Genomic DNA, 25,668 nt, shown 5'->3' with positions numbered 1-25,668 from the left:
ATTCACTTGTTTTTATCAAAAGTTTATTCAACTTGAAAAATAAAAAAAAAAATAACAACGACATAATAATAATTCGAAAAAAAAATTTATCTGAATTGCTGCAATTTCTCTGGAAAATTCCAGCTCACAGTTGCTAGAGATTTTTCGTACCGTGTTTATAGGGATGAAAAAAAAGAGGCAAAGATATAAAGAGAGCGAAAATAAAAAAAAAAAAAAAAAAAAACTGCAACTGATTGCATGCTCCAAATTTATTTGACCTGGGATATAGTGAGCATGCAATTTTCAACTCTTCGAATTAAACCAAATAATAGATGAAAAAAAAAAATTCATACAGAAATATTTTCTACTCGATTTGTCCAGTGGAAAAAAAAAAACACAAAATACATTACTTGAAATATAAAAAATTTTTCTAAATTTAAAAAAAAAAACAATAACAATATAACAAAATATAATAATAACAATAATAATATTGCTTGAAAAATTTTATACGTTTTGATATCATTATTTATTTATTTTTATTTTTATTTCAATTTTAGTCTTTTATTTTTTCATCATCTTGTTCTCATGGTAAATGCATAAAGGCCAACGGCAAATGCGTCTGATCATAGCGTGCATTTTCTACTTTTCCACTATTGCATAAAAACTAAATAATAATAATAAAACTAAAATACAAGAATATAAAATAAAATTTAAAAAAATTGAATGACAAAAACAAAAAAAAAAAAATTATAAAACAAATTCAACGTTTCTCTCATTGAATTTAACGTCTCTTTTATTTCTTTATTCTTCAAACTAAACAAGACAAAAAAAAAAAATAAAAAGCTCACTAGTATTATCCATTAATTAATTATTTCTTTTTTCAACAATAAATATTTTATTTCTCTAATTATTATTATTTAAAATAAAACAATAATTTTGATAAAAAAAATTGAAATTTCTTGTAAGTTTTTAAAGTTTTTTTTAATTAATTTTTCGTGATAACAGTATATTGTGTTGATGAATAATAACTTTAGTATAAAAAAATCAGATTAATTTTTAAAGCAAAAAAAAAAAAAGAATTGGAAAAGGGTGGAAATGAAAATGTCAATTCAATTGTAAAATATCATGATGGTATGTGCAGTATATTGATAAAGAGAAAGATAAAATAAGAAGGTGTATATAATGAGGTTGAAGGGTGACATTGATGCATAAACAATTCAACTTAATTAGTAATCGTAACATTCAAAAGACACACGTGTAATGAATATATTAAATATCTATATCTATATCTATATTTATTGTCGTCAGCATCAGTTAAATTTCCGTGACGTCTGCGAGTGCAATAACGACATACATATATACAACAACAAAAGCTCTGTCAGAATTAAACATATATATTTTGTATTTGCACTGATTGCAGTGTCGCGTGTTTACTGACGCCGTGTAATTGATGGTTATTTTATATGTCAAAGATGAATTGATTAGCAACAAAGTAATCTATTTTTTTTAAATAATTTTTATAATTTCAATTATTCATTTCTTGAAACGAAAAAAAAAGCACAAATTTGTATTTTTTATAATAATAATAAATTGAAAAGTTTGTTGGTTATAAGTTTTATTTTATTTATTTAAATTTAAAGTAAAAGCTCTTTTACTTAAGTCGCAAGGTGGTGTAAAAAAAAATAAAAAGAAAAAAAGGTTTTGGCCTCATTTTTTTTCATTCTACTCTTGAACCATTTTTATCCAGAAAAATAGCCAAGATATTCCCCAGATATTCTCATCCGTTTTTTATATTATTATTATTTTATATTTTCTTATCTTTTTTTTTACCTTGTCACTATTCTTCTTCTTCTTTTTTTTTTTTTTTTTTTATTTATTTTTGCAATCTTTCCTGCTCTCACTGCTCTTGAAATAGCCATTCATTCTTCATATATGTTTTACAGGAAAGGTGCACTCAGCACTCGGAAATATACTTTTTTTTTTTTTTTTTTTTCTAACTAACCTGACATATCAAAGTGCAATGGTAGTTGCGGACTTTTTGTCTCTCATTTTATTTTTTTTTCTGAATTTTATTTTTTGAAAAATAAAAATATATAAAATATATTGCTTTTATTTTTTTTTATCTTTTTTATTTATTTTTTTTCTTACGCATCCCTCGAGAGTATATTTTTTTTTTCACACTGAATTTTTTTGTTAAGCTTTTTATTATTAAAAAGCTCGAATAAAAAATAAAATAAATATTTCAAAATATTAAATTTTTTTTTCTTTCTATACATGATAAATGATATTATTTTTAAATATTTATGTATACCAACGATTAATCATTGTCAATTATATTTTAATAAAAATATTTTTTATCTTTTTGTTACAGAGCTTTTTAGAAGTGCAGCAGAGGCAGGACCTCAAGATATAGTGAAGCTTCGAAAAGGTGATAAATTGCTAAATATAACAGCTCAATTGTCAGCCAATACAATAGACACACCATACGTATTACAGGTAATCATATCAATTTACCAAAAAGAATAAAAATAAAGAAGAAAAGAAACATATATAATTTTATATTATAAACTTAAATTCGAATCACGTAGTTGTCCACACTGTAGAAATAAAAATCAACGGGATAAAGATACTGATGTGCTTTTTTATGCTTTTATATATGAGGATGGAAGATGCACTTTCCGTTCTATATCAACTGCATTTATATATATATAAAAAAATCCATTGCAAGCTCTAACAATAGCCATAGGCAATAATAAAAGCAAGGATTTAAAATTCTCAGCACGTTGAAGCATGCTTTTAAAACTTGGACATAGTCAAACGTGCAATAGATATATATATTTAACGTAAATAAAAATATAAAAAATCAATAAATTTTATCAGGCTTATTTTTTTTCTCTTGACCATACACAACTGTACTCGATTACCGTGGGGTGAAAAAGTCTCAAGGGATACACTTGAACTCATACAGTCTCGTAACATGCCACAGACAATGTAAAATAAAAGTTTCAAATTATCGTTGCTCTATTATTATTTGGCTATTTTCATGTTCAGTAAAGTTTCAATCAATTCATTTTATTTATTCATCAAATTTTATTTTTTATTTATTTTATTTATTTTATTTATTTTAGAAAGATAAAAAATTGTAAAATAATATTTATAAATTTATGTGATTATATGATAAAAATAAATAAATATTAATTTTATTGTTTGATAGATTGTTGGTGCACATTTACCAACATCAGGAATGATTGAAGCTGACCTGTTGCGAGAACTTGAGCGTCGAATATCATCGTTGGAACGTGAGATTCGACAACAACAGGATGCAATATCATCAGAACCATCACTTGCACTACGTGAACTCAAAGATCAGATGGATGCATTTAGAACAAAGCTTGAAACTACTGAGCATCTCAGTTGGCTTGGTAAATAAATATATTATTATTTATTTATTTTTACTTGTAATAATGTTAGTATATAAAAATATGATTTCAAAAAATTTAAAACTGTTATAAAATATTACGACAATGGATATTTATGAGATGGAAAATTATTACATCTAGTTGAAATGGAAAAAAACATACTAGATTATAATTTTGCCTTATATTTATTTTATCCTATTTTCTTGGTTTTTTTTTTATGATGATAAATTTAACATCTTTGCAATTTCACTTTATAAAATTACCTATAGAATATTGAAATTTTGTTTATTCAATATTTTTAAAACTCATTACTCTTATCGATAATGTATACTGTATTAAAAAATTGTATCATATTGATTCCAAGGTTATAGAAATTTTTTCTTTATTAAATTTCATGATAGTGTTTTTATTTATTTTTTTTTTTTCTATTGAAAAGAATTAATTTCATATTTTTTTTTTTTTTTATAATGAGATATTTTATAAGAAGATTATTTTCTGAACGAGAATTTGACTAATTTGTTTTTATGTAAACGAAGTAAATGCAGTCGATTGATTGAAAAGAAAATTCAAAAGAAAATAAAATTAAAAAAAATGTAATTCTAGTTTTGAAATATCTTTGTTGTAAAAAATTATCTGTTTGTATAAAATTTAATTTAAAAAAAAACTGTAAAAGGCTTTAAAATATTTAATCTTACTAAAAGTTATAAAGCTTTGAATAGTGAGCTTTTTTTCGAAACTGCATTTAACAAAAATTGATATACATATATTTATAAAACATTCACCTTGAAAGTTTTAATTTCAATTAAAAACATACGTAAAAGAAATTTAAAAAAAAATTATTATAAAATGCTGTTGCAATTTGTGCACGAATTGAGAGGATGTGAATATACTAAAACGAATAAAATATGACAGATATATGATTGTATAAACATTTTAGACTGCCAAAAAAATTGCGTGGTTATTAAATAAATATTTATATTTCTTCGATATTTCGTTTAAATTTAACTATACATCTAAGTTATGAAAAAATGCTAATTTAATAATTTTTTTTCTATGCTAGGTTTTCATAAAAAATTGCCTAGTCCTGTGTCATCTGAAGCATGCAGGCGCTTGCAGTATCGTCGAAAAAGTGACAGTGTTAAACGTCAAGTACGTGAAGAATTTCTTAAAATTTGGTGAGTCATAAAAAATAAAATTAAAATTTACATAATAAAATACATATTTTAGTACATGAATTTCATGAAAAATATAATTTAAATATTTAAATTTACTTACTCTCGAATGAAACCTATAACTTGGCATAAAATAAAATTAAAAATTAAAATTTCTCAATTTTATTTAACTCGTTTAAAGTAATTGAACAATATTCAATTTTAAACGTTTATTTTCCTAGCCATTTTTTAAATTAACGGCTACTTGTTAATTAATTATTTTAAATACTCTAATTAATGAAAATGTTATTAATTAATTTAATTTCAGTATAGATTGTAAAATCGATTGTCATAGTTTGTGTATTTAATTAAATATTCGCCATGGAGAATTTAAATTAATTGATGATCATTTAATAAAATTAATAAAATACTTTTTTATGAAATTAAAAATTTTATATAAATTTCAATATAAATTATTGTTGAAGTGGAAATTGAGGTTTATTCTGGCACAATAAATTGATAAATTTTTTAAATAAAAAAATATACCTATAATATATTAATAACAAATCGTCAAGTGAACTGTATATTTATTTATTTAAATTTTATTTTAAAATAAATGATGATCAATTTGATTCAAAAATCCCACGATTATTGAATTTAATACAAATTTATTCTACATTATTTATCTATTTATTTTTATCTCGTTTTTTTTTTTAAATATTATTTATTTCAATTTTTAAATCAACTGTAAATAAATTCATGTAAATAGCCAGCATCGATATAAATAATGCGACAAAAAAAATTATTAATTTTTGAATTTTAAAAAGTTTTATAAATATTTAAATAATCATTTTATAAAATTGATGTTTTTCCAGAAATTGAATGGTTATTAATATTATTCAATTAAACGATAAATAAATCTAAATCTATATTGGCATTTAGAAAATAAATACATGGCAAACTTTGATTAATATTCCTGCAATACCCAAGGGATCACATGAAACCTCAAGTCTAAAAGAAAAACCACCATCTATTTGCACAACGATTCAACTTCTCTCAAACACTATTTTTTTCTTCTCATTTCTTCTGCATTTTTGACTCAATATATTGCCATCTATTTGTCTATTTTTTTTAATACATTATATTCATTATTTATTGATGTATTTATTCATTTATTCTCAACTATATGCAATGCAAGTTTCTTGTTTCTTCATGTACTATCATTTTTTATGGGAATACATTTATCGTTTGACTTTGATATTCACTCACTTGGATTTTTATTATTTTATATTTTTACACACAATTTTCTTAGTGCCATTTTTTTCCTTTCTTTTGATAAACAGAAAAAAAAAGTGATAAAAGATGAGAGGAATATTTTGTTAAAATAATGAATATATAATGTTGAAAGTGAAAAAAAAAACTACATTGTGAGTTGCTCTCACATTAATGTTAGGAAAATGTTTAAGTCTTTTCGAATTGTTGACACACGAGTTGAATTATTCAAGAGACTTGCAAAAACCAGGGCCAACAACAATGACTTGATTTTGAATAAATTCGGTTGAAAAAAACTAGAATTTTAAACAATTTTGTTTATATTTTTTTTGTTTATTTATTTTTATTTATTTAGTTTATATTTATTGACAAAATCATGGACCAAATCATGACCCTCACGTCAATCATAATATTATATAATTTCATTTTATTTATTTATATTTTTTCATTTTATAAACAACGTGCTTTATTCAAGTCTCGAATTCATCTATTCGTAAAATTATTTGATGAGTATATTATCTTTATATATTTATATAATCTTTTTTGATAATTTACTTTTTAATTATTTTAAAACTTATATTTATCTAAAAAATTTGTACAAATTTAATGAACAAATTGCAAAAGCTTTTTTAAATTAAAAAAATATATAAACTTGTGTGTGGGTATATAAGATAAAACTATATTATTTTCTTTCTGTTTAAAAATTAAACTGAAAGTATTTTAAAAGTCTATAAAAGATTGTAATAAAATATCCACATGATAAACTTTTTACCAATTTATTTAATTCATTCGAGCAATGAGTTTATATATTTTTCTTTTAAACTTTAATCTAAAAAAATTATATTTTCCATGAATTTAAAAATAATAAAAAAGCTTGATTAATTTAAAATGATGAATTATATTATTAAAAAAAATTAAATAAAAAAACCAATAAGTGATTTATTACATTGTCAGTAAATCCCAGATGATTTGAGAGTGTTTTTGGGTCAGTGATTGTTAACCAGCTAAATTCCCCAGGAGGTGAGATTAATTCGTAAGTCTGTTGAACATAAATTTGGCACTTATACATTAATCAAGAACCAAATGAGATGAAATATAATTTTCACAGTTTAGAAAAATAAATTAAAAAATACAGTATAATGAATATATAAAAATAATAAATTTAAATATAAAACATGAAATAGTTGTTGATTAATATTAATGTCAAGTTTGAATAATACTAATCTAATGACTGTGTCGGCTTTTTACTAATTAACATGATATGAGATAACCTGATTATTGTCAATTATGTGATTAATTGAGTTGAGGGGTGATATGGAAAACAGTGGCTTTCTCTGGTGATTTTCAGTATTAATAAATCAATCATTTCATAAAGCTCGGGTCAAGACAAAAGCTCAAGTACCGACAATACTCTTCATCAAGATAATTTTATAAATTTTATATATTTTTATTAATTAAATTTCTTACAAATTTACCCGGATCTACCCCTTATCGATCGCGTAGAAAATTATAAAAAAAATTGTACATCATCTTTATTTATTTCTGAACCTCCTCCTATAAATATTTTTCTATAATCGGCCCTTGATTTGATAAAAAAAAAATTATATCTCCGAAAATTCCCGGAAAAACCGGGTTCAAGTCTAACCCTACTCAATCTACCCCTGACCGATCGCGTAAAAAATTTTTTTTCCTATAAATTTTAATTCCAAATTTAAATTAAAAATCTATGAATTTAATTTTAATCAATTTGATTTTTTATATCTGTTTATATAAATTTTTTAACTGTCCACTTTGAATGACACTCTAAACATAATAATAAAAATAAATAAAAAAAAAAACTGATAAATAAAATAACATAAAAAAAATGTAAACACGATGCAACACATAAAACGTTGTTACCCACATGACGTATGAGTTTTTGTAAATAAATAAATAAAATAAAAATAACAGGATGAATATGACTTGGTAGTAATATGAATAAATGAAACCAACATGAAGCTGAAACACATAGATAAAATAAAAATCATCCAGTGACATGGAAACAAAAAAATTTCTGCATTATAAATATTAAATTTTTCATATATCTTTGTGTATAAAAATGAAAATATTAATAGAGATCATAAAATAAATTTGAAAAAAAGATGATAAAATTTAGTTAGTAACACCTTGAATAAATTTATTCATGTGTTGTAAAATAATTAAGTAGTATATTAATAAGTACTTTAAATGGAAAGTTTTAAAATAAAATTATAAAAATATATACTCAACAAATTAAAGCAAGTTGACACACACTAATAAATTTAGTATCAACAGTTGAAAGAGCTATGACAACAAATTACTCCAATCAAAACTTCCTCCAAGAGTATTTAGTCTTATACAGAAATTTATCATCCAGTTTGTTGTTAATTCAATCAGTCATAACATTATAACTTCCTTCCATCAAATTCAATAATAATTATATCAATATTTTCTACTTACTAATAAGTTAAATATAAAAAAAAATAAATAAATAAATTATCCATCAAGGTTAATAAAAAAAATAACAATTAAATTATAAATAAATAAATAAAAATATTGTTGATGTATTATTGATGATAATAATAATAAATTAGGTCATGGTTCCAAGTGTGTGTATGTTTGTGGTTGACAGGCTTACCCAAGAAGTGTCTGCCCAAAGACAATTCAACATTGCAATCGAAATTCTCTCAGGGTATCAAGCATTTATCTCAAGACGATTATGTGGTTAATTATATTGCATTGATGAGAACCTTCAAATGATTATTAGCTAAATTTATCATATAAAAAAATATTGATTATAATTTATAATTATTATTTTAGCTAATTAAATTTTTTAAATTATTTTCTTTTTGCTCTTTTTCATTATTTGTAATTTATATAAATATTTATATTTAATTTGCAAATTTAAAAATAGTATTATATTTAATCTAAATTATGATATTTAATTATTTAAATAATTATATTTGGGTATTTTGTGTATTAAATTTAATTTATAAATTGCAGTTTGACGAAATGTTTGTCATTGTTGAAGAACAATTTATTCATGCTTCAAATATTATCATGACCACCAATTAATATTTGACTATGATTTCCATGACATTTGTTGTTATTATGATAGATACATGTATTCATTGTTGTGATGCATATCATTCTCTTCATTATTCACTGGAAAATTCTCGAAATATCAATCTAAATTAAATACCCAAAATCCAAATTTATTAACACTATGTTTCTATTTAAATTGCATGTTTTATTTTTTTTATTTTTGCAAATTCAAGTATTTTTTTTCTTGTTGTTATTTATTCAAGTGTATATTTTTTTATCATCAGGTATTTAACTTTAAAGATAGACTTTAAAATATCTGGCAAGTGAACAAATAGAAAAATAGAAAAAAAAAAAAAAAAAACAGAATGGAAAATAATAAAAATATGATAAACAAAAGCTTGATATATTTTACGAATAATAATTCTCTTTTACTTTGAGTGTACAATTTAAAAAAAAAAAAAAGAATAGTCACAGTTTCTTTGACATCTTGCAAAGCTTTTATTTTAAATTTTTTTTATTTCCATGAATTTTTTCAGGCACTGAGAGTCTTTCTAGCAAGTATATAGCTTTTCATGCTATATCAACAATATCTTTATTGTTAATAAAATTTTATTGTTCATTTATCATTGTTGTTTATTTTATCTGTTTTTTTTTTCTATTCATTTATTAATCAAGATACACAGTTGCATCTGATGAAACAATTGGATCAATCAATCTTCTTCAATTGAAAAATAAAAATACAAAATAAATTGATTAAAATTTCTCGTTGATAATTGAAAATTTGAGTTAATTTATTTGTTATTAAATTATGACAAGTATGTGTTTTTAATACTCATGTATACTCAAGAACATTCCTCGAATAGTTTTACGATTTTATATACTAACTCAATTTATAAATATTTTATCATTTAATTAATTAAATAATTCTAGCTAATTCATTATATAAATTCTCTATTAAGACAACAATTTAAAATTATAGAAACAAATTAAATAATAAATAAAAATAATTACAATAAATCAAATGATAATTTTTAAATTTTCTTAATCTTTTTTATCATCATCAAAACTATAATCAAATAGATTGTGAATTTTTATAAAATGATAAATATCTCGAGTTAATTTACAAGTCACTTTTTCATACACTTGTTATTTATTTGTTTTATTTTTAATTTTTTTCTTTCATCTTGAGTGAGAGCTACATGTGACCGTCAATTACGTGATTACAAGTACACTCGGTTATTGTAAGAGATCGTTGGCCTCGTATGACCTTGAAATGATTGCTGCTTTGAGCAAAATTATTTTTTAAATTTACAGTGATTATAGAATTTTTTATTTCATGTACATTTATTTATGCTTGATTGAGTTGAATTGTTTTAAATTTAAATATTTTTGGTTTCAGTGATATATCATTGTCATTGAGCGTCAATAAATGGCTTCGTTCACCTGCATTTGATGCTGGACAATGGAAAGATGAGGAATTATTATTGATGCTTCAAACAATGTTTATTGAACTTGAATTACCACAAAAGTTTGATATACCATTTCCAATACTTCGTAATTTTCTTTATGAAGTATATAATAATTACAATGCAGTACCATTTCACAATTTTCGTCATTGTTTTTGCGTTGCCCAAATGGTAAAGTATATTATTATTATTTAGTAATTTAAATTGTTAATTCTATCTTAATAATTATATATTTTCTATGTATATAGATGTACGCAATTGCATGGGCTGTTGATCTTCCAAATAAAATTGGACATTTAGAAGTATTGGTACTTATTGTATCATGTATTTGTCATGATCTTGATCATCCTGGTTATAATAATATTTATCAAATAAATGCAAGAACTGAATTAGCATTGAGATATAATGATATATCACCATTAGAAAATCATCATTGTTCAGTGGCATTTAGAGTTCTTGAATCACCAGAATGTAATATATTAGCATCACTTGATTCAACAACATATAGAACTGTTCGTGAAGGAATAATAAGATGTATACTTGCAACTGATATGGCAAGACACAATGAAATACTTGGACAATTTAATGATACTATTTCAGAATTTGATTATTCAAATAAATCACATATTAATTTGGTAAATATATATTATTTATTTAATTATTTATTTAATTAAATATTATATTGTTTTGTTAATTTAAAAAATTATAATTACAGTTGTCAATGGTTTTGATAAAAGTAGCAGACATAAGTAATGAAGCTCGTCCAATGGAAGTTGCAGAACCCTGGCTGGACCAGTTACTGCAAGAATTTTTCAAACAAAGTGATGCTGAAAAATTAGAGGGTCTTCCAGTAACACCATTTATGGATCGTGATAAAGTTACAAAACCATCATCACAATGTAGTTTTATTGGTCTTGTTTTACTTCCATTATTTGAATCATTAGGTGAATTATTAACTGAACTTGATGATTTAATTGTACAACCAGTACGTGATGCACTTGAATATTATCGTCGTTTAAATGAAGCAGCAAAAGATGAACGTCATCATCGTAAAAGTATTGTTGATGTTGGTGAATCAACATTATCAACAATGCCAATAAATACAAATACAAATACAACATTATCATCATCATCAATTGTTATTAAATCAACATCATCACAAAGTATGAAATCAAAAAGATCAATATGTAGTACATTACGTTCACGTTCACGTTCACGTTCAATTGAAGATGATAATGATAATCAGCTAATTGAAGATGATGCTGAAAATGATAATGAAAGTTCAGATCCAGAAACAGCAACTGAAGTTGAAATATCAGAAAAAACATTAAAATTTAAAATATCAACTGAAGGTAATATTGCAACAACATCTGCTGGACGTAAAAGTTATCCAGGTAGTCGTAAAGGTAGTAGAGAAAAATCATCATTTGATTATTATCATAATAACGATTTGGTTAAAGCAATTAAAGATCATGAACGTGAAAGAAAAAAATCACGTGGTGAAATTATAAGTAGTGATATGAGTTCACCAGTTAGTGCTAGATCTGGTGATGATACACGTATTATTGAAGAATATGAAAAAGATGATAATGATACCAATGAAAATGGTATTAATACAGAAATTATAAATAATAATAATACAAATAAATCACCTAAAAAAAAAACAACAACAACAACATCAACAACAAAAATAACAGAAAAAACAACAATGACAACAACATTCAATGATAATGATGGAGATGATGATAAAATAATACGTAAAGATATTATTGTTATTAATGATTGTTGTTGTTGTGATGATAAAACAACAGTCAATAATCATAAATCATTATTATCAAGATTACGTAATTTTACTGATCGTCTTAGTATTAGTTTTGATTCAAAAGAATCACCATTAACAAAAACATCTAAAAATCAACAACAACAATTTGGTAAATGTTTAACTAAAAGTAATTCAGTTATGACTAGTTGTACTAGTCAATCAACAACAACAACAATGCCATCACCAAAACAAAATAATTTGCTTGTATTATGTAAACGTTGTAATTTGGTTAAAACAAATAATATTAATAAAAAAGATAGTCAAATTGTAACACAATTTGATAAACGTGCAATGACATTACCAAAAACTAAAAAATCACATGATGGTAAAAATAAAAGTTGGCGTATGGTATTTACAAAAGATAAAAGACCATCATCATCACTTGAATTATTTCCATCATCAAATGATATTGTTGATACACAAACAATAAAACATAAACGTAATTTATCAAATCCCGAAGGTAAAATAACAATAAATAAATCACAAAGTTTAAAATTAACAAAAGAACAACAAAAAATATTAAATTTTCATGAAATTGATATTAGAAAAAAATTAAAACCAGAAATTATTGTTCTACCAGGTAGTTCAAATTTACTTGATGAAAATATTGAAAAAGTTGAAATAAGAAGAAGTTCAGCAAGTATGGAAGATATATCAAAAATAACAAAACAAAATGAAAATTTATTATTGGGTACATTGGAAAATAAAACAATTGATGATTTACAACATACTGGTAGTCTTGATTCAATGTTATACAATGATTCAACTAAAATTATTAAAAAACCATTTGGTTTTTCATCACCAAGTAGTACTAAAAAATCAACAACTGGTGGTATATTTTCACGTTTTAAATCTGGTATGAGTATTGATGGTACACGTACACCAAGTAACAGTGGTTCATTGCATGATCAACCATCACAAAGTGGTTGGATATCATCATTAACTGCTAGTTTTCGTCCAAAGCGTCATACAAATGAATTACCATCATCACCTGGACATGAAGAAGTCAAGTGATATATTTTTAGCGATAAAAAATTATCTTGTTGCACTGGTTAATTCAAGTCAATACTATATTATATCGCTGGATTGTTGTTTCCATTTTTTTTTTTTTTTTTGGATCTTGTATTTACAAATTCAAATGATCAACTTGATCATCAATTGAAATGCATAATTATTGTGAATTAAAATATTAGTGGTGATATAAATCTTTGAATTTTAGAAGTGGTAAAGTCAATCGTTAGGCTCAATATTAAAATTTTCATGATGATGACGGTTTTAATCGAGTGATAAATATAATTGTTTGATCATTTTATTTATTGTCAAACCAAATAGCCTAATAAAGTAATTATTAATGTTGTTTGTTAAAAACATAAATGAATCAAATGATTAAGAAAACATTTTAACAAAAATATATAAATGTATATTGAATATATATTATTATTATTAAATATATATTTAATATTATCAACATGTGTATGAATTATTATAATTATTGTTTAGTTTGTAGTTTTAAAAAATATTTAAAAATCGTAGACAAAATTATTGGTAATTAAATGCATCAACGAAATAAATGTGAAACGATAAAATATTCACAAATCACAGTATTGTTATTTCTCATAATTTAAATGTAATATTATTATTAATTTTTATTATTAATATGACAAATGTGCGTTTATTATTTTATTGTATTTTAATTTTGTGGTTCATTAATTTTTCGAGCGGTATTCATGATATTTAAATGATAAAATTATCAATGTAAAAATTAAATTACAAATATTCATGAAAACATAACAAAAATTAAGGGCTGTTATGTTTTTTTTTTTTTTTTTATTTATTACTTTATTAGTGTTATTTTGAATATTGATTTAAAAAATAACGAGTAAATGGTTTTTTTGTTTTTTATTTTTAATGTTGAAAAATGAAAATAGATATTAAATAAGTAGATGAAAAATATCGTTCAGTTTTATAGGTCATGTAGAAATGACTAGATATTAATCAATCAACAAATACATTAATCACATGAAAAATAAATGAATAATCGAATGAAAAATGAGAAAAAAACTATAAATTCATTAAACAATTATTATTATTTTTTTTTAACTATACATTTATTTTCTCTTGTTTGCAATAATAATCATTTTGATTGTTTAAATATTTATATTTTTATACTTCACCAGTGTGTATATGTTTACTATTATTAATATTTTTTTTTTTTCTATACGGCGATTTTAACGCATGTATTTTTGAACTCTAGTCTTATGTTTATATCGTCATTGTCCCAATAGATTGGACTAAAAAAAAAAAAACAATTTAATTAATTAATTTTTATGACTGTCGTACAATTTTTTTTTCTTTGTTTCTTGTTACCAAAATCCAATAATTTTTTAAATTAATTTTTTCAACATGATAGTTATATAATAACAAAACAAAAAATATAAAAAAAAAAAAAATACATTTCAATCCTACGACCAATTTTATTAACTCTAAAAAAGTGTACTTCTCAAAAAAATTATTTTAAAATAAAAAATGAACAAATATTTTTATGCCAGTTGAAAAAAAAAACATATATAAAATTACATTCCGGAATTTTAATTGAACCAAAATAAAATAATAATTATTAAAAATTCAAATGAAACAAGTCTCTATAATTATATTAAAAAAAAAAAAAAAAAAAACTACTACCTGTGCCTGATGTTTGTCATTTATTTATTTAAATTAACTTCCTGTCTCTCTTCGATAACTTGGCCTAATTATTAATTAATGTGGGTCATCATACAGCATCCACAAATAGTTTTTTAATTTATAATATTATTTTATTATTACTATTATATATTTTGTAAATTTAATTTTTATCCTTATAAATAATTATCAAATATCATTGCCGAGTTAGTCAATTAAGATAATATAATTCGTAAAAAAAAAAAAATTAATAATACAATAAAACTATTCATCGACATCTGAATTTGAAAAATAAATAAAAATCATTTATGTTAAAACTTATCGTATAATGTTTATAGAATTAAAAAGAAAAAAAAATATCGATGATGCACTTTTTAAAGAAAAATTAATGCACATTTAAGCTCGACGTTTAAAAATATTGATTGTTTTTTTTTTTCATTGGAAATATGATAATTAATGAAAATAATCTTGTCATTTATTGTTTGAATAATTTAAAAAAGGCGTTTTTGTGATTGTAAATATATTTTTTGCCTTATTTATTTGTGGAAAATATATATCACTACTGATTAATCAATTTAAATTTAATCATGATAAATAAATTACATTAAAATATCATTGTTTGTGACAATATATTCAAACAAACTAATATTTAAAAAAATATATATATCTATATGGAAAAAAACTAATGTCTTTAATATTTAAGAAATCGTATGGATTTTACGTAAAGTATGACTTTGAATTAATAAAATCGCTCGCAGGCGAGTCGAAAAATAATTTTAAAAAATAATCCATAAAGTAATTAATGTCAAAAAAATATAATTTTTCTTTTTTAGTTAATTCATAGTTAATTGGTGTGTTTAATTATAACTGTTGAATGAAAAATTAAAGCAAAAGAAATTTTTTTTTTTTTTCTTTCATCTCAATTATTTATTCACTTGGATTGATATTACATTGTCAAAATAAGATAATGAAAAAAGAATACTACGTAAAAAAGTGTATTACAAGGAAAAAAAAAATCTACAATATGAGTAATAGTTTTTTTTGTAAATGAACGTATATAAGTGCATAAAATAAAACATATATACCATAACAAAAAACAAATATAACATATTAAAAATGTTCCAAGTGATTACTGATTATAATTATAGTAATTAAAATACTTGTTTTTAATTAATTTTAATGTTTTTTTTTTTTTTTATAATTTTCGAGTATTTAAATAAATTCCAGTTTTTGGAGTGCTGAATAATCCTTTGGTACTGAACTCCATGGGAATGAGAGTATCTTTGCAGGGTGTGAATTCATATTTTGAAATGACTTTTATTAAACCCAGCTTTGATTGTATTAATCCTAATCTCATTCCTAATTAATATAAAAAGTAAAATGATAATTTAATTTATCTATAAATAAATCAAATAATTTAACAAAAAATTATCAACTTACCAATGCAATTTCGTGGTCCATCACCAAACTTTAATTTAAAAAAAATAAATATATTATTATATTAATATATTAAATATGAAAATGAATATAAAGAACAAAGAAAAAAAATCAATAAATTAATTACCGGATAATAAGAATATTTAATTGATTCTTTATTTTTTTCAGAAAATCTTTCTGGATCAAATTTATCTGGATTTTCATGATACTGTGGATCACTGTGAATAGCAGTCAATGGAATAAATACTCCCATACCTTTTTCAATAATTAAATTAGTACCAGGAACTTTGTAATCATCGGCAGCAATTCTGTCAAGGAATGGCAGTGGTGGATATTTTCTCAATGTTTCATGAACAATCATATCTAAATAGGGTAATGTTGTTACCTAAAACAAATTAATTTAAATTATTTACTATTAAATAGTGATAATAAAATCTTTAAAAAAAAACATTTTACCATGTCATAAGTAATGATACCATTTGTTTTTTTCAGTGCATTATTGATATCATTCCGTAATCGACTTTGAATATCAGGGTTAATTGCCAATTCATAAAGAGTAAATGCAAATAAACTTGAACTCGTTTCAAAACCTATTTGATAAAATGTTTATAAATATTATATGCTAGTTATTTAGATTTTTTTTGTTTAAATATTTACCTGCTGTAAAAAAAATTGCAGCCTGGGCAACAATGTTATCACCATTAAATTCTAGAAATATATTTATATAATTAAGTAATTAAATTTTATTAATATTTATATATAGATAATAATATATAATATATTTACCAAAAAGAGATTTTTCATGATCAGGTTGATTATTTTTTAATTCAATTAAAAGATCAATAAGATCAGTTTGTTTAATTTTAGATTCTTCACGTTGATTTAACGTTGACCAAAATGCACTTCTTAATAAATTTGTTGCATTTGGTGAGAACCATTTCAAATCGAAAAATCGTGTTAATTTTGGAGAAAAAAATATTGAACATATGACAATATTACGCATGAAACTTGCCTCAAATGATTCTTGACCGTATTTTCGAAATTCAGCGTTTGGATTGTTGAGAGAATTTGCTCTCAAACCATATGCAGTTGTGGCTATCATGTCAGTTGTAAATTTAGCACACAGGTCTTTATATTCAATAACTTTTCCTCTATCTAATAATCAAATTAATAAATTAAAATAAAGGATATACAATGTATTTATAAATAAATAAATTACCTGTCAAATTTAGGGAATCCATATAAGTATCAAGATCAACAGCTACATCCAGCATTCTATCAAACATTTTTCTCAATCTAACAGATGTATAAAGTGGTGTTAATTTACCTCTCACATATTTCCATTGAGGATTTTTAGACATAAATAATCCAGAGCTTGCAATTTTTTCATGAGCAACTGTACTAGCATATCGATCTTTAAAAAAACTAAAATCTCTAACAAGTATATTTTTTATAATTTCAGGATCACGTAGAAGTAACATTGGTTTGTTAAATATAAAAAAACCAACATAAGGTGCATCAGATGAATAATTATAAATTCTTTTAAATAATGGAGTTATTCCAATTGTCGAAATAAATAAACCAAATGTATTGCCAAAAAATGATATTGGTTTTTCATATTCAACACCACGTATTTTCCAATAATTTAAATTTTTAGTCATATAAAAATATAAGATTAAAAATATTAAAAAAATCAATGATAATGTTAATAGCAACATTTTTATTTAAATTAAATTTTTAAACTTTTTAAATTTATTATTTAACATTTATATTGTTTATATGTATTTTTTTAAATTATTCAAACATTGTTATCGTTTCGAGTTTCGAATAACAACTGATATTTTGTTGGCATCGGTCAAATCGATTAATTTATTATCAATTTTTATGACCTCGGTGAACAAACTCCAATTCGCCTGTCGATTTACGACGCATATAATATGTTGCAATCAACAAGTCGTTAGTATCTATCATCTATATAATAAAAAAATATCAAAAGGAAAACCGGTTGAGTGATATTTGATGTAATAAAATTACTCACTCTACATTAAATACAGTTTTTTTATATTAATTTTATGAATATAGTTTAACAAAGTGGTGGAATTACATTGCAATTCAATATTCAACTTTTTAAAATTTTTTTTTTTTAAATAAATTTATAATATTTATGTGATTTACAATTTTTTTTAGTTAAAAAAATAACATAAATATTTTAAATTTTTTTCACATTTAAAGTAATACCGAATTCCGGTATCATCAGTAATCCTTTGGTGCTCATTTTAATTGGTATCATTGTCTCATTACACGGTGAAAATTCATACTTGCAAATCATTTTTAATAATCCCAATTTTGCCTGGAGTAAGCCCAATCTAAGACCTTAAAAAAATAAAAAATTTAAATGCAAAAATATGTAAACAAATTAATTATTATCCAACAAAGAAAAAAATAAACAAATAAATGGTACCAATGCATGCGTGGGGACCAATTCCAAATGGAATATATGTTCCCGTTGTTGGTTTTTCGGAAAAACGTTCAGGATTAAATTCATTTGGATTTTCAAAATACTTTGGATCCATTTGAACAGCTGACACTGGAATAAAAATAGGTGTTCCTTTTTCAATGATCATGTCATGATTGGGAACTTTATAATCGTCAACAGCCACACGATCCAAAAATGGCAATACTGGATATTTTCTCAGTGTTTCATTTAGTACCATCTCAGTGTAATTAAGTTGATTCATCTAATAATTTTATAAATAATATATAAATATAAAAAAAATAATATTTTAAATTATATACAAAAAAATATATTATTACCAAGTCATATGTTATTTTTCCATGATTATTTTCAAGAAGAATTTTCATTTCATTTCTAACACGGCTTTGAATTTTTGGATGTAAAGCCAATTCATATAAAGAGCATGACAAAAGTGAGCTTGATGTATGAAAGCTAATAAATAAAATAAATTAATAAATGTATTTTCTTTATTTTTCTATAATTTTATACTCACCCCGCAGTAAAAAATACAGCAGCTTGGGCAGTTAAATTATCTCCATCAAATTCTATTAATAATAAAATAATAATTAAGCTTTAAAAAATAAATAAAATATCAAAAAATAATAAACACAAATTTACCAAAAATTTTTTTATCAGGATTATTTACATCATTGTTTTTAAGTTCAATTAATAAATCAACTAAATCATTTCTTTTTTGTCCAGATTGTTCACGTTGAATAATGGTGGACCACAAAGCATCACTCAAAAATGCACTTGCTTCTTTTGTGAAGAATGTAAAACCAAATAGGCCCATTAAATGTGGTGCAAATGTTCTGGTGTTCCATTCTATTGATCTATAAAATGTTGGTTTAAATATTTTTTCTCCATTTTTACGAAATTCAGCATTTGGATTGTTCAGTGAATTTGCTCGCAATCCATATCCAGTCATTGCTATCATGTCTGTCGTAAATTTGGCACATACTTCTTTCAATTCAATCGATTTTCCTTTATCTAAATTTATCAACAAAAAAACATACAATTAAATTACGTCAAAGAATTTTATTTTTTAATTTTAATAATCATACCTTTTAAATCAAGAGATTCAAGATAAGTATCAAAATCAAGTGCGACAATTAGCATTCGTTCAAACATTAATTTCAAACGTGAAGATGTATAAATTGGTGTTAGCTTTGATCTCACATATTTCCATTTTGGATTTTTTAAAAGAAATAAATTTGAATAACCCAAATGATCATTTTGACCCGCAGCAGAAAATCTATCATTGAAAAAGTTGAAATCTTTAACAAGTACATTTTTAATAATCTCTGGATCACGTATCACAAGCATTGGTTTATCTAATCCAAAAAATCCAACATAAGGCTGGTCACTTGAATTATTATAAATATCATCAAAAAATTGTCCAGCTGATTTTTTACTAGTTATTAAATCAAATAAATTTCCAAATAACGGCCAAGGTGATACAAATGTTACACCTTTTTTTTTCCAGTATGAAAAATTTCTTTTCATATAAATGTACGATAAAAATATCAATGTTAACAATAAAATAATTAAGATATATGCCATCGTAAAGAATATAGTAAACTTCAAAGAAAAATAATTAAAATAATTAAATTTAAAAAATAACCAACTGTTTCGCTAATTGGAATTTAACTGGCAAGAAATATATCAAGCTATTTTGTAAACACGTTATCTACTTGTGATAAAACACTCGAGTCATCGAGTAATTTTAATTTTCATTATTTTTAATAATAAGGTACTTTAAATAAAAGATTCATGTTGCGTGGCGTGTATCTCGTTGTCATTATCTATTTATCAAATTTCGATAAACGATTAAATGACATTATAGACAATGGAAAAAAAAAAATGACATGCAATTTTTGTCATTATCTTTTCTTTAGATTATTTTTTTTTTCTTCATACCTGTGTACAAAATAATTGAAATAATTTTATTTTTAAATTATTTTACGAATTTTTTATCTGTTTATTTATAAAAGGAAAAAAAAAAAATTTATCTTTTTTTCTTTGATATACAGCATTGAGACAAACATACATCAACAGCCTTGAAAGATAATCTTTGAAAAAAAAAAAAAATTAACAACAGGAAAAAAATTTCGTTATTTACAAATTTTGTTCATATTGATAATAATTATTAATCATCAATTTTTCGGACATTTAGATAAATGCCTGACTCTGTTGCTGTTAATAAACCTTTTGGACTGATTTCAAGTGGAACAACAGTCTCTTTACAAGGTGTAAATTCATAATTCGAAATCATTTTTACTAGACCAAGTTTCGTTTGAAGTAAACCCAATCTTTGACCTAGAAATTAACATGAAAAACAATTTATAAATTTAATAATAATATTTTAAATCTTATTGAATATAATAAATTGAATTTTTTTTTTTTTTACCAATGCAAGCATGAGGCCCCATGCCAAATGAAAAATATGCTGATGATGCTGCATTTGTGTTGACATTAGAAAACCTTTCAGGATCAAATTTATCTGGATTATCGTGATATTTCGGATCCATTTGAATGCTTGAAATTGAAATAAAAACTGGTGTTCCTTTTTCTATGACTAAATCATGATTAGGAATTTTATAATCTTCATCAGCAACTCGATCTAAAAATGGCAGTACTGGATACAATCTCAATGTTTCTGATATAACCATTTGTGTATAAGTCAGTTGGTTCATCTAAAAAAAATAAAAAATTAAGTCTTTTTAAATGAAAAATAAATTATTTATATATTTAATTATAATTGCAATTATCTACCATTATTTCGTATGTTAGTTTTCCATTATTTTCGTTGAGAGTATTTTTCATTTCTTCTCTAACTCGATCTTGAATTTCTGGATGTAAAGCCAGTGAGTATAAAGTAAAACTCAATAATGAACTTGAAGTATCAAATCTGTTGAAAAGAATTTAATTAATAATTTAACAATTACATGTAATGTATTTATTTTTACAGTACTCACCCCGCAGTAAAAAATACAGCAGCTTGGGCAGTTAAATTATCTCCATCAAATTCTATTTATATTAATTAATAATAAAATAATAATTAAGCTTTAAAAAATAAATAAAATATCAAAAAATAATAAACACAAATTTACCAAAAATTTTTTTATCAGGATTATTTACATCATTGTTTTTTAGTTCAATTAATAAATCAACTAAATCATTTCTTTTTTGTCCAGATTGTTCACGTTCAATAATGGTGGACCACAAAGCATCACGCAAAAACTTGGTTAATTTATTTGAAAAAAATTGAATACCAAATATTTTTGTCAATACTGGTGCAAAAAATATTGTATTAAATTCCTGTACTCGTAGATAAGATAATTGAAACATTTTTTTTCCATTTTTACGAAATTCAGCATTTGGATTATTTAGAGAATTTACTTTCAATCCATATGCTGTTATTCCCACCATGTCTGTCGTAAATTTGGCACATATTTCTTTCAACTCAATTGATTTTCCATTACCTAAAATTATCAGCAAAAAAAACATACAATTAAATTACGTTAAATAATTTTTTTTAATTAATTTTAATAATCATACCTTTTAGGTCAAGAGATGCAAGATAAGTGTCCAAATCAAAGAAAACTTCTAGCATACGTTCAAACATTAATTTCAAACGTCCAGATGTATAAATTGGTGTTAATTTTGATCTGACATATTTCCATGCTGGATTTTTTAATAGAAATAAATTTGCATAACCCAAATGATCATTTGGACTTGTCGCAGCAAATCTGTCATTAAAAAAATTGAAATCTTTAACAAGTATATTTTTAATAATCTCTGGATCACGTATCAGAAGCATTGGTTTATCTAATCCAAAAAATCCAACGTAAGGCTCATTTTCTGTACTATTATATAATCCATCAAGTAATTGTCCAGGTGATTTTTTAACTGTTATCAAATCCAAAAGATTTCCAACAAATGGCAATGGTGCCACGAACTTTACACCTCTTTTTTTCCAGTATAAAAAATTTCTAGTCGTATAAAAATATGCCAGTAGGATCAGTATGATTATCAAAATAAAAAAGTAAATATACACCATTTTTTAGAATTATTTTAGAATTATTTTTGTTGAATTTTATTCAAATGATTTGACTGTAGTACTTTCAAATAACATACACAAACTGATTCAGAAAATTGAATGCTTTTATCAACATATTGCAACATATATCATTTATCAAATAACAGGGGCAAGAAAAAATAATCATAAATGTATAAACAATAATATTCGATTTTTTTCCTTTTACTTTATCAATAACAAATATAAACTTTTTAATATTTAAATTTATATTCCATTTCATATATTTATAGAAATTTTTCCTCTGTTAAAAATCAAATTTCTTTTAGATTTTATTTTTAAAAATTTCCAACGCTTTTGTAATGTGAACGTCATAAATTATAATGATAAACTTGTCAAGTTAATCAGTACAATAAATGTATAGAATAAAAAAAAATATCACAGTCTTCCAAAGTGCAAATGTATCAATGTATAATAACACCAATAACATTTTATCAATATAAGAAAAATAAATAGCAATAGAATAATTAAAAAAAAAAATAACCCTACTATGATAATTAAATTTTACAATGTTTTTTTTTCCATAATATAATAATGTATTATAATAATATTAATTTATACACAAGTTATAATTTAAAATATTAATTATTATTTATGTTATTTATAATATTGTTAATATTAAATTATTTATATTTTAATTAACAAGTTTACGAATGTTTAGAGTGATACCACTTTCCGCTGTTGTTATCAAACATCGAGGATTAAATCGCATTGGAATTTGTGTCTCTTCACAAGGTGACACCTCGTATTTCGACAATAAATTAATCAATCCCAGCTTTGATTGCATCAATCCAATTCGTAAACCTATATAACAATTATTATTTAATTATTTTTAATTGCTATACCTATATTTATAATAAATTAATAATTTAAAAAAGAGAAAAATAATATTACCAATGCACACGTGTGGTCCATCACCTGTAAATAAAATTTACATATTTATTTATATATTTATTTAAAATTGTCAATGAAAAATCATTTTAAATAAATTACCAAATGGTAGATATACTCCATTTCTACGTTCTTCCTTAGCTTCTGGAGTAAATCTTTCGGGAATAAATTTTTGTGGTTCCGGAAAATATTCTGGATCATAGTGAAGTCCATAAAGTGATATATAAACAGGAGTACCTTTTGGTAGTGTTAAATTATAATTTGGAATTTTATAATCATCCAATGCTTCACGATCTAAAATTGGAAGAGGAGGATATTTTCTCAATGTTTCTTTAACAACCATATCCAAATAAGGCATTGCGTTTGTCTGTAATATATTTAATAAATTAAAATACAATTAAAAATATATCCATATAATATTATATAAATTATATAAATTACCATGTCGTAAGTTACTTGGCCTTTATTTCGATCAAGATATTCCAAAATTTCATTACGAAGTTTTGTCTGAATTTCTGGATGAATCGCTAATTCTCCCAAAGCCATTGATAAAACACTTGAGCTATTTAAAAAAACAACAAAAACATTATAAAATTATTTTAAAGAAATATTATTTATTAATTATTACCTTGTTTCGAAACCTCCAGTGAAAAATACAGTTGCTTGAGCAACAAGATTGTCACCATCGAATCCTTTAAACATAAAAATAATTAATGTTGATGTAATTTATAAAATAAAAGTAAATAAATTTATATAATAATAATTACTGAATAATTCTTTTTCTGGACCATCAACTTGATTACGTCGTAAGTCAACTAAAAGATCAATAAGATCACCTCTTTGACATCCTGATTTTTCACGTTCATCAATCGTACTCATAATAACACTTCGTAAAAATTTTGTACTATCTTTTGGTATAAATCTAAGACCCAATGGTTTAAGAAGTTGTGGTAAAAAAAATAACGATGTTAATTCAAAATTTCTATAAATTCCAGAACTAAAAATTCTTTTTCCTTCTTTTCTAAATTCAGCATCTGGATCATTAAGTGAATTTGCTCTCAAACCAAATGCTGTTGTGGCAATCATGTCAGTTGTAAATTTAGCAGATATTTCTTTAAATTCAATATTTTTTCCTTCACCTTCAAGTCCTAATGATTCTAAATGTTTATCAAAATCATGTCCAACTTCTTTCATCAATTCAAACATTTTTTTTAATCTTCCTGATGTGTAAATTGGTGTTAATTTTTGGCGTATCAATTTCCATATTGGATTTTTAGCTAAAAATAAATTAACACTTCCAAGTGGATCATCACTACTTGCACTGACAAATCTATTTTGAAATATATGTGAATCACGAACAAGTATATTTTTTATCAAATCAGGATCACGTACAAGAAAAAATGGTCTATCAAATACATAAAATCCCATGTAGGGTAGTCCAGAACTCCAATTGTACAGATCTTGAAGCCACTGACCTGGTGATTTCTTCATCATCATCATTTCTCCAATATTACCAATAAATGGAGTTGGTGATTGTTCCATGACACCAAGTTTTTTCCAAAATTTAAATTTCCTCGTCATATATAAATATGATAGAATAACAAATGATGCAAGCACCAAAATTACATCTACACTTAAATATTTTGTTATCACTGCCATTATTATAATAAATTTATCAAAAAATAACAAATATATTTGCAACTAATGAATGCTGCAAATGAACAAAATATCTTTCCTTAAATACTTGTTTATTTATCATGAAAAAAATGCAGTTATTATACACAATTATAAATGGTAATTTATGACGACTTGTCAGCTAGCACGAATTTTCAGATTATTATTTAAATTGAGAAACGTTGCATGTCTGTATACGAA

General features: G+C 23.5%; 3 protein-coding genes across 7 annotated transcripts in view; 1 reads left to right on the top strand and 2 right to left on the bottom strand.

Moving 5' to 3' along the window:
• Positions 1-15,856, top strand: part of LOC122848492 — a 63,172-nt gene extending 47,316 nt beyond the window's left edge. For all 5 annotated transcript variants that reach the window (XM_044146584.1, XM_044146581.1, XM_044146580.1 and 2 more), the window contains exons 6-11: positions 2,351-2,475; positions 3,194-3,401; positions 4,459-4,573; positions 10,284-10,521; positions 10,599-10,985; positions 11,066-15,856. In XM_044146584.1, coding sequence (XP_044002519.1) covers positions 2,351-2,475; positions 3,194-3,401; positions 4,459-4,573; positions 10,284-10,521; positions 10,599-10,985; positions 11,066-13,186 — 3,194 coding nt within the window. In that variant the 3' untranslated portion in view covers positions 13,187-15,856. The remainder of the gene's footprint in view (positions 1-2,350; positions 2,476-3,193; positions 3,402-4,458; positions 4,574-10,283; positions 10,522-10,598; positions 10,986-11,065) is intronic.
• Positions 14,600-18,510, bottom strand: LOC122848494 (cytochrome P450 6k1-like). Its single transcript, XM_044146586.1, has 7 exons — positions 17,508-18,510; positions 17,075-17,443; positions 16,946-16,996; positions 16,745-16,878; positions 16,416-16,673; positions 16,292-16,319; positions 14,600-16,210 (listed from the first exon to the last, which is right to left on the bottom strand). Exons 1-7 carry the CDS (start codon positions 18,004-18,006, stop codon positions 16,047-16,049), a joined length of 1,503 nt encoding a protein of 500 aa, XP_044002521.1. The 5' UTR covers positions 18,007-18,510; the 3' UTR covers positions 14,600-16,046.
• Positions 18,498-25,667, bottom strand: LOC122849399. Its single transcript, XM_044148096.1, has 18 exons — positions 24,561-25,667; positions 24,422-24,485; positions 24,235-24,355; positions 23,896-24,160; positions 23,797-23,820; positions 23,540-23,706; positions 22,365-22,863; positions 21,917-22,288; positions 21,782-21,833; positions 21,579-21,714; positions 21,214-21,499; positions 20,956-21,122; positions 19,868-20,438; positions 19,422-19,793; positions 19,297-19,348; positions 19,103-19,235; positions 18,750-19,026; positions 18,498-18,661 (listed from the first exon to the last, which is right to left on the bottom strand). The coding sequence occupies exons 1-18, from the start codon at positions 25,450-25,452 to the stop codon at positions 18,498-18,500; spliced, it is 4,614 nt and encodes a 1,537-aa protein (XP_044004031.1). The 5' UTR covers positions 25,453-25,667.
• Position 25,668: the final 1 nt, after the last annotated feature.

The sequence above is a fragment of the Aphidius gifuensis genome, linkage group LG2, assembly GCF_014905175.1.
Source record: "Aphidius gifuensis isolate YNYX2018 linkage group LG2, ASM1490517v1, whole genome shotgun sequence".
Taxonomy (NCBI): Eukaryota; Metazoa; Arthropoda; class Insecta; order Hymenoptera; family Braconidae; genus Aphidius; species Aphidius gifuensis.
Note: the sequence above shows the minus strand (reverse complement) of the source record. Positions and strands in the feature narration are given on the sequence as shown.

Bases quoted from the DNA above. Each gene is read 5' to 3' on its own strand.
- LOC122849399 (XM_044148096.1), bottom strand. From the start codon at position 25,452: ATGGCAGTGATAACAAAATATTTAAGTGTAGATGTAATTTTGGTGCTT. The intron at 22,864-23,539 runs TAAAATATAAAT...TTCTAAAAAATG, and splicing joins ACATTCGTAAACTTGTTAAT to GTGTATATTTACTTTTTTAT. The intron at 19,794-19,867 runs GTATGATTATTA...TGATAAATTTAG, and splicing joins TGAATCTCTTGATTTAAAAG to ATAAAGGAAAATCGATTGAA.
- LOC122848494 (XM_044146586.1), bottom strand. From the start codon at position 18,006: ATGTTGCTATTAACATTATCATTGATTTTTTTAATATTTTTAATCTTA. The intron at 16,879-16,945 runs GTAAATATTTAA...TTTATCAAATAG, and splicing joins TGCAATTTTTTTTACAGCAG to GTTTTGAAACGAGTTCAAGT. The intron at 16,320-16,415 runs GTAATTAATTTA...TTTAAATTAAAG, and splicing joins TTAAATATTCTTATTATCCG to TTTGGTGATGGACCACGAAA.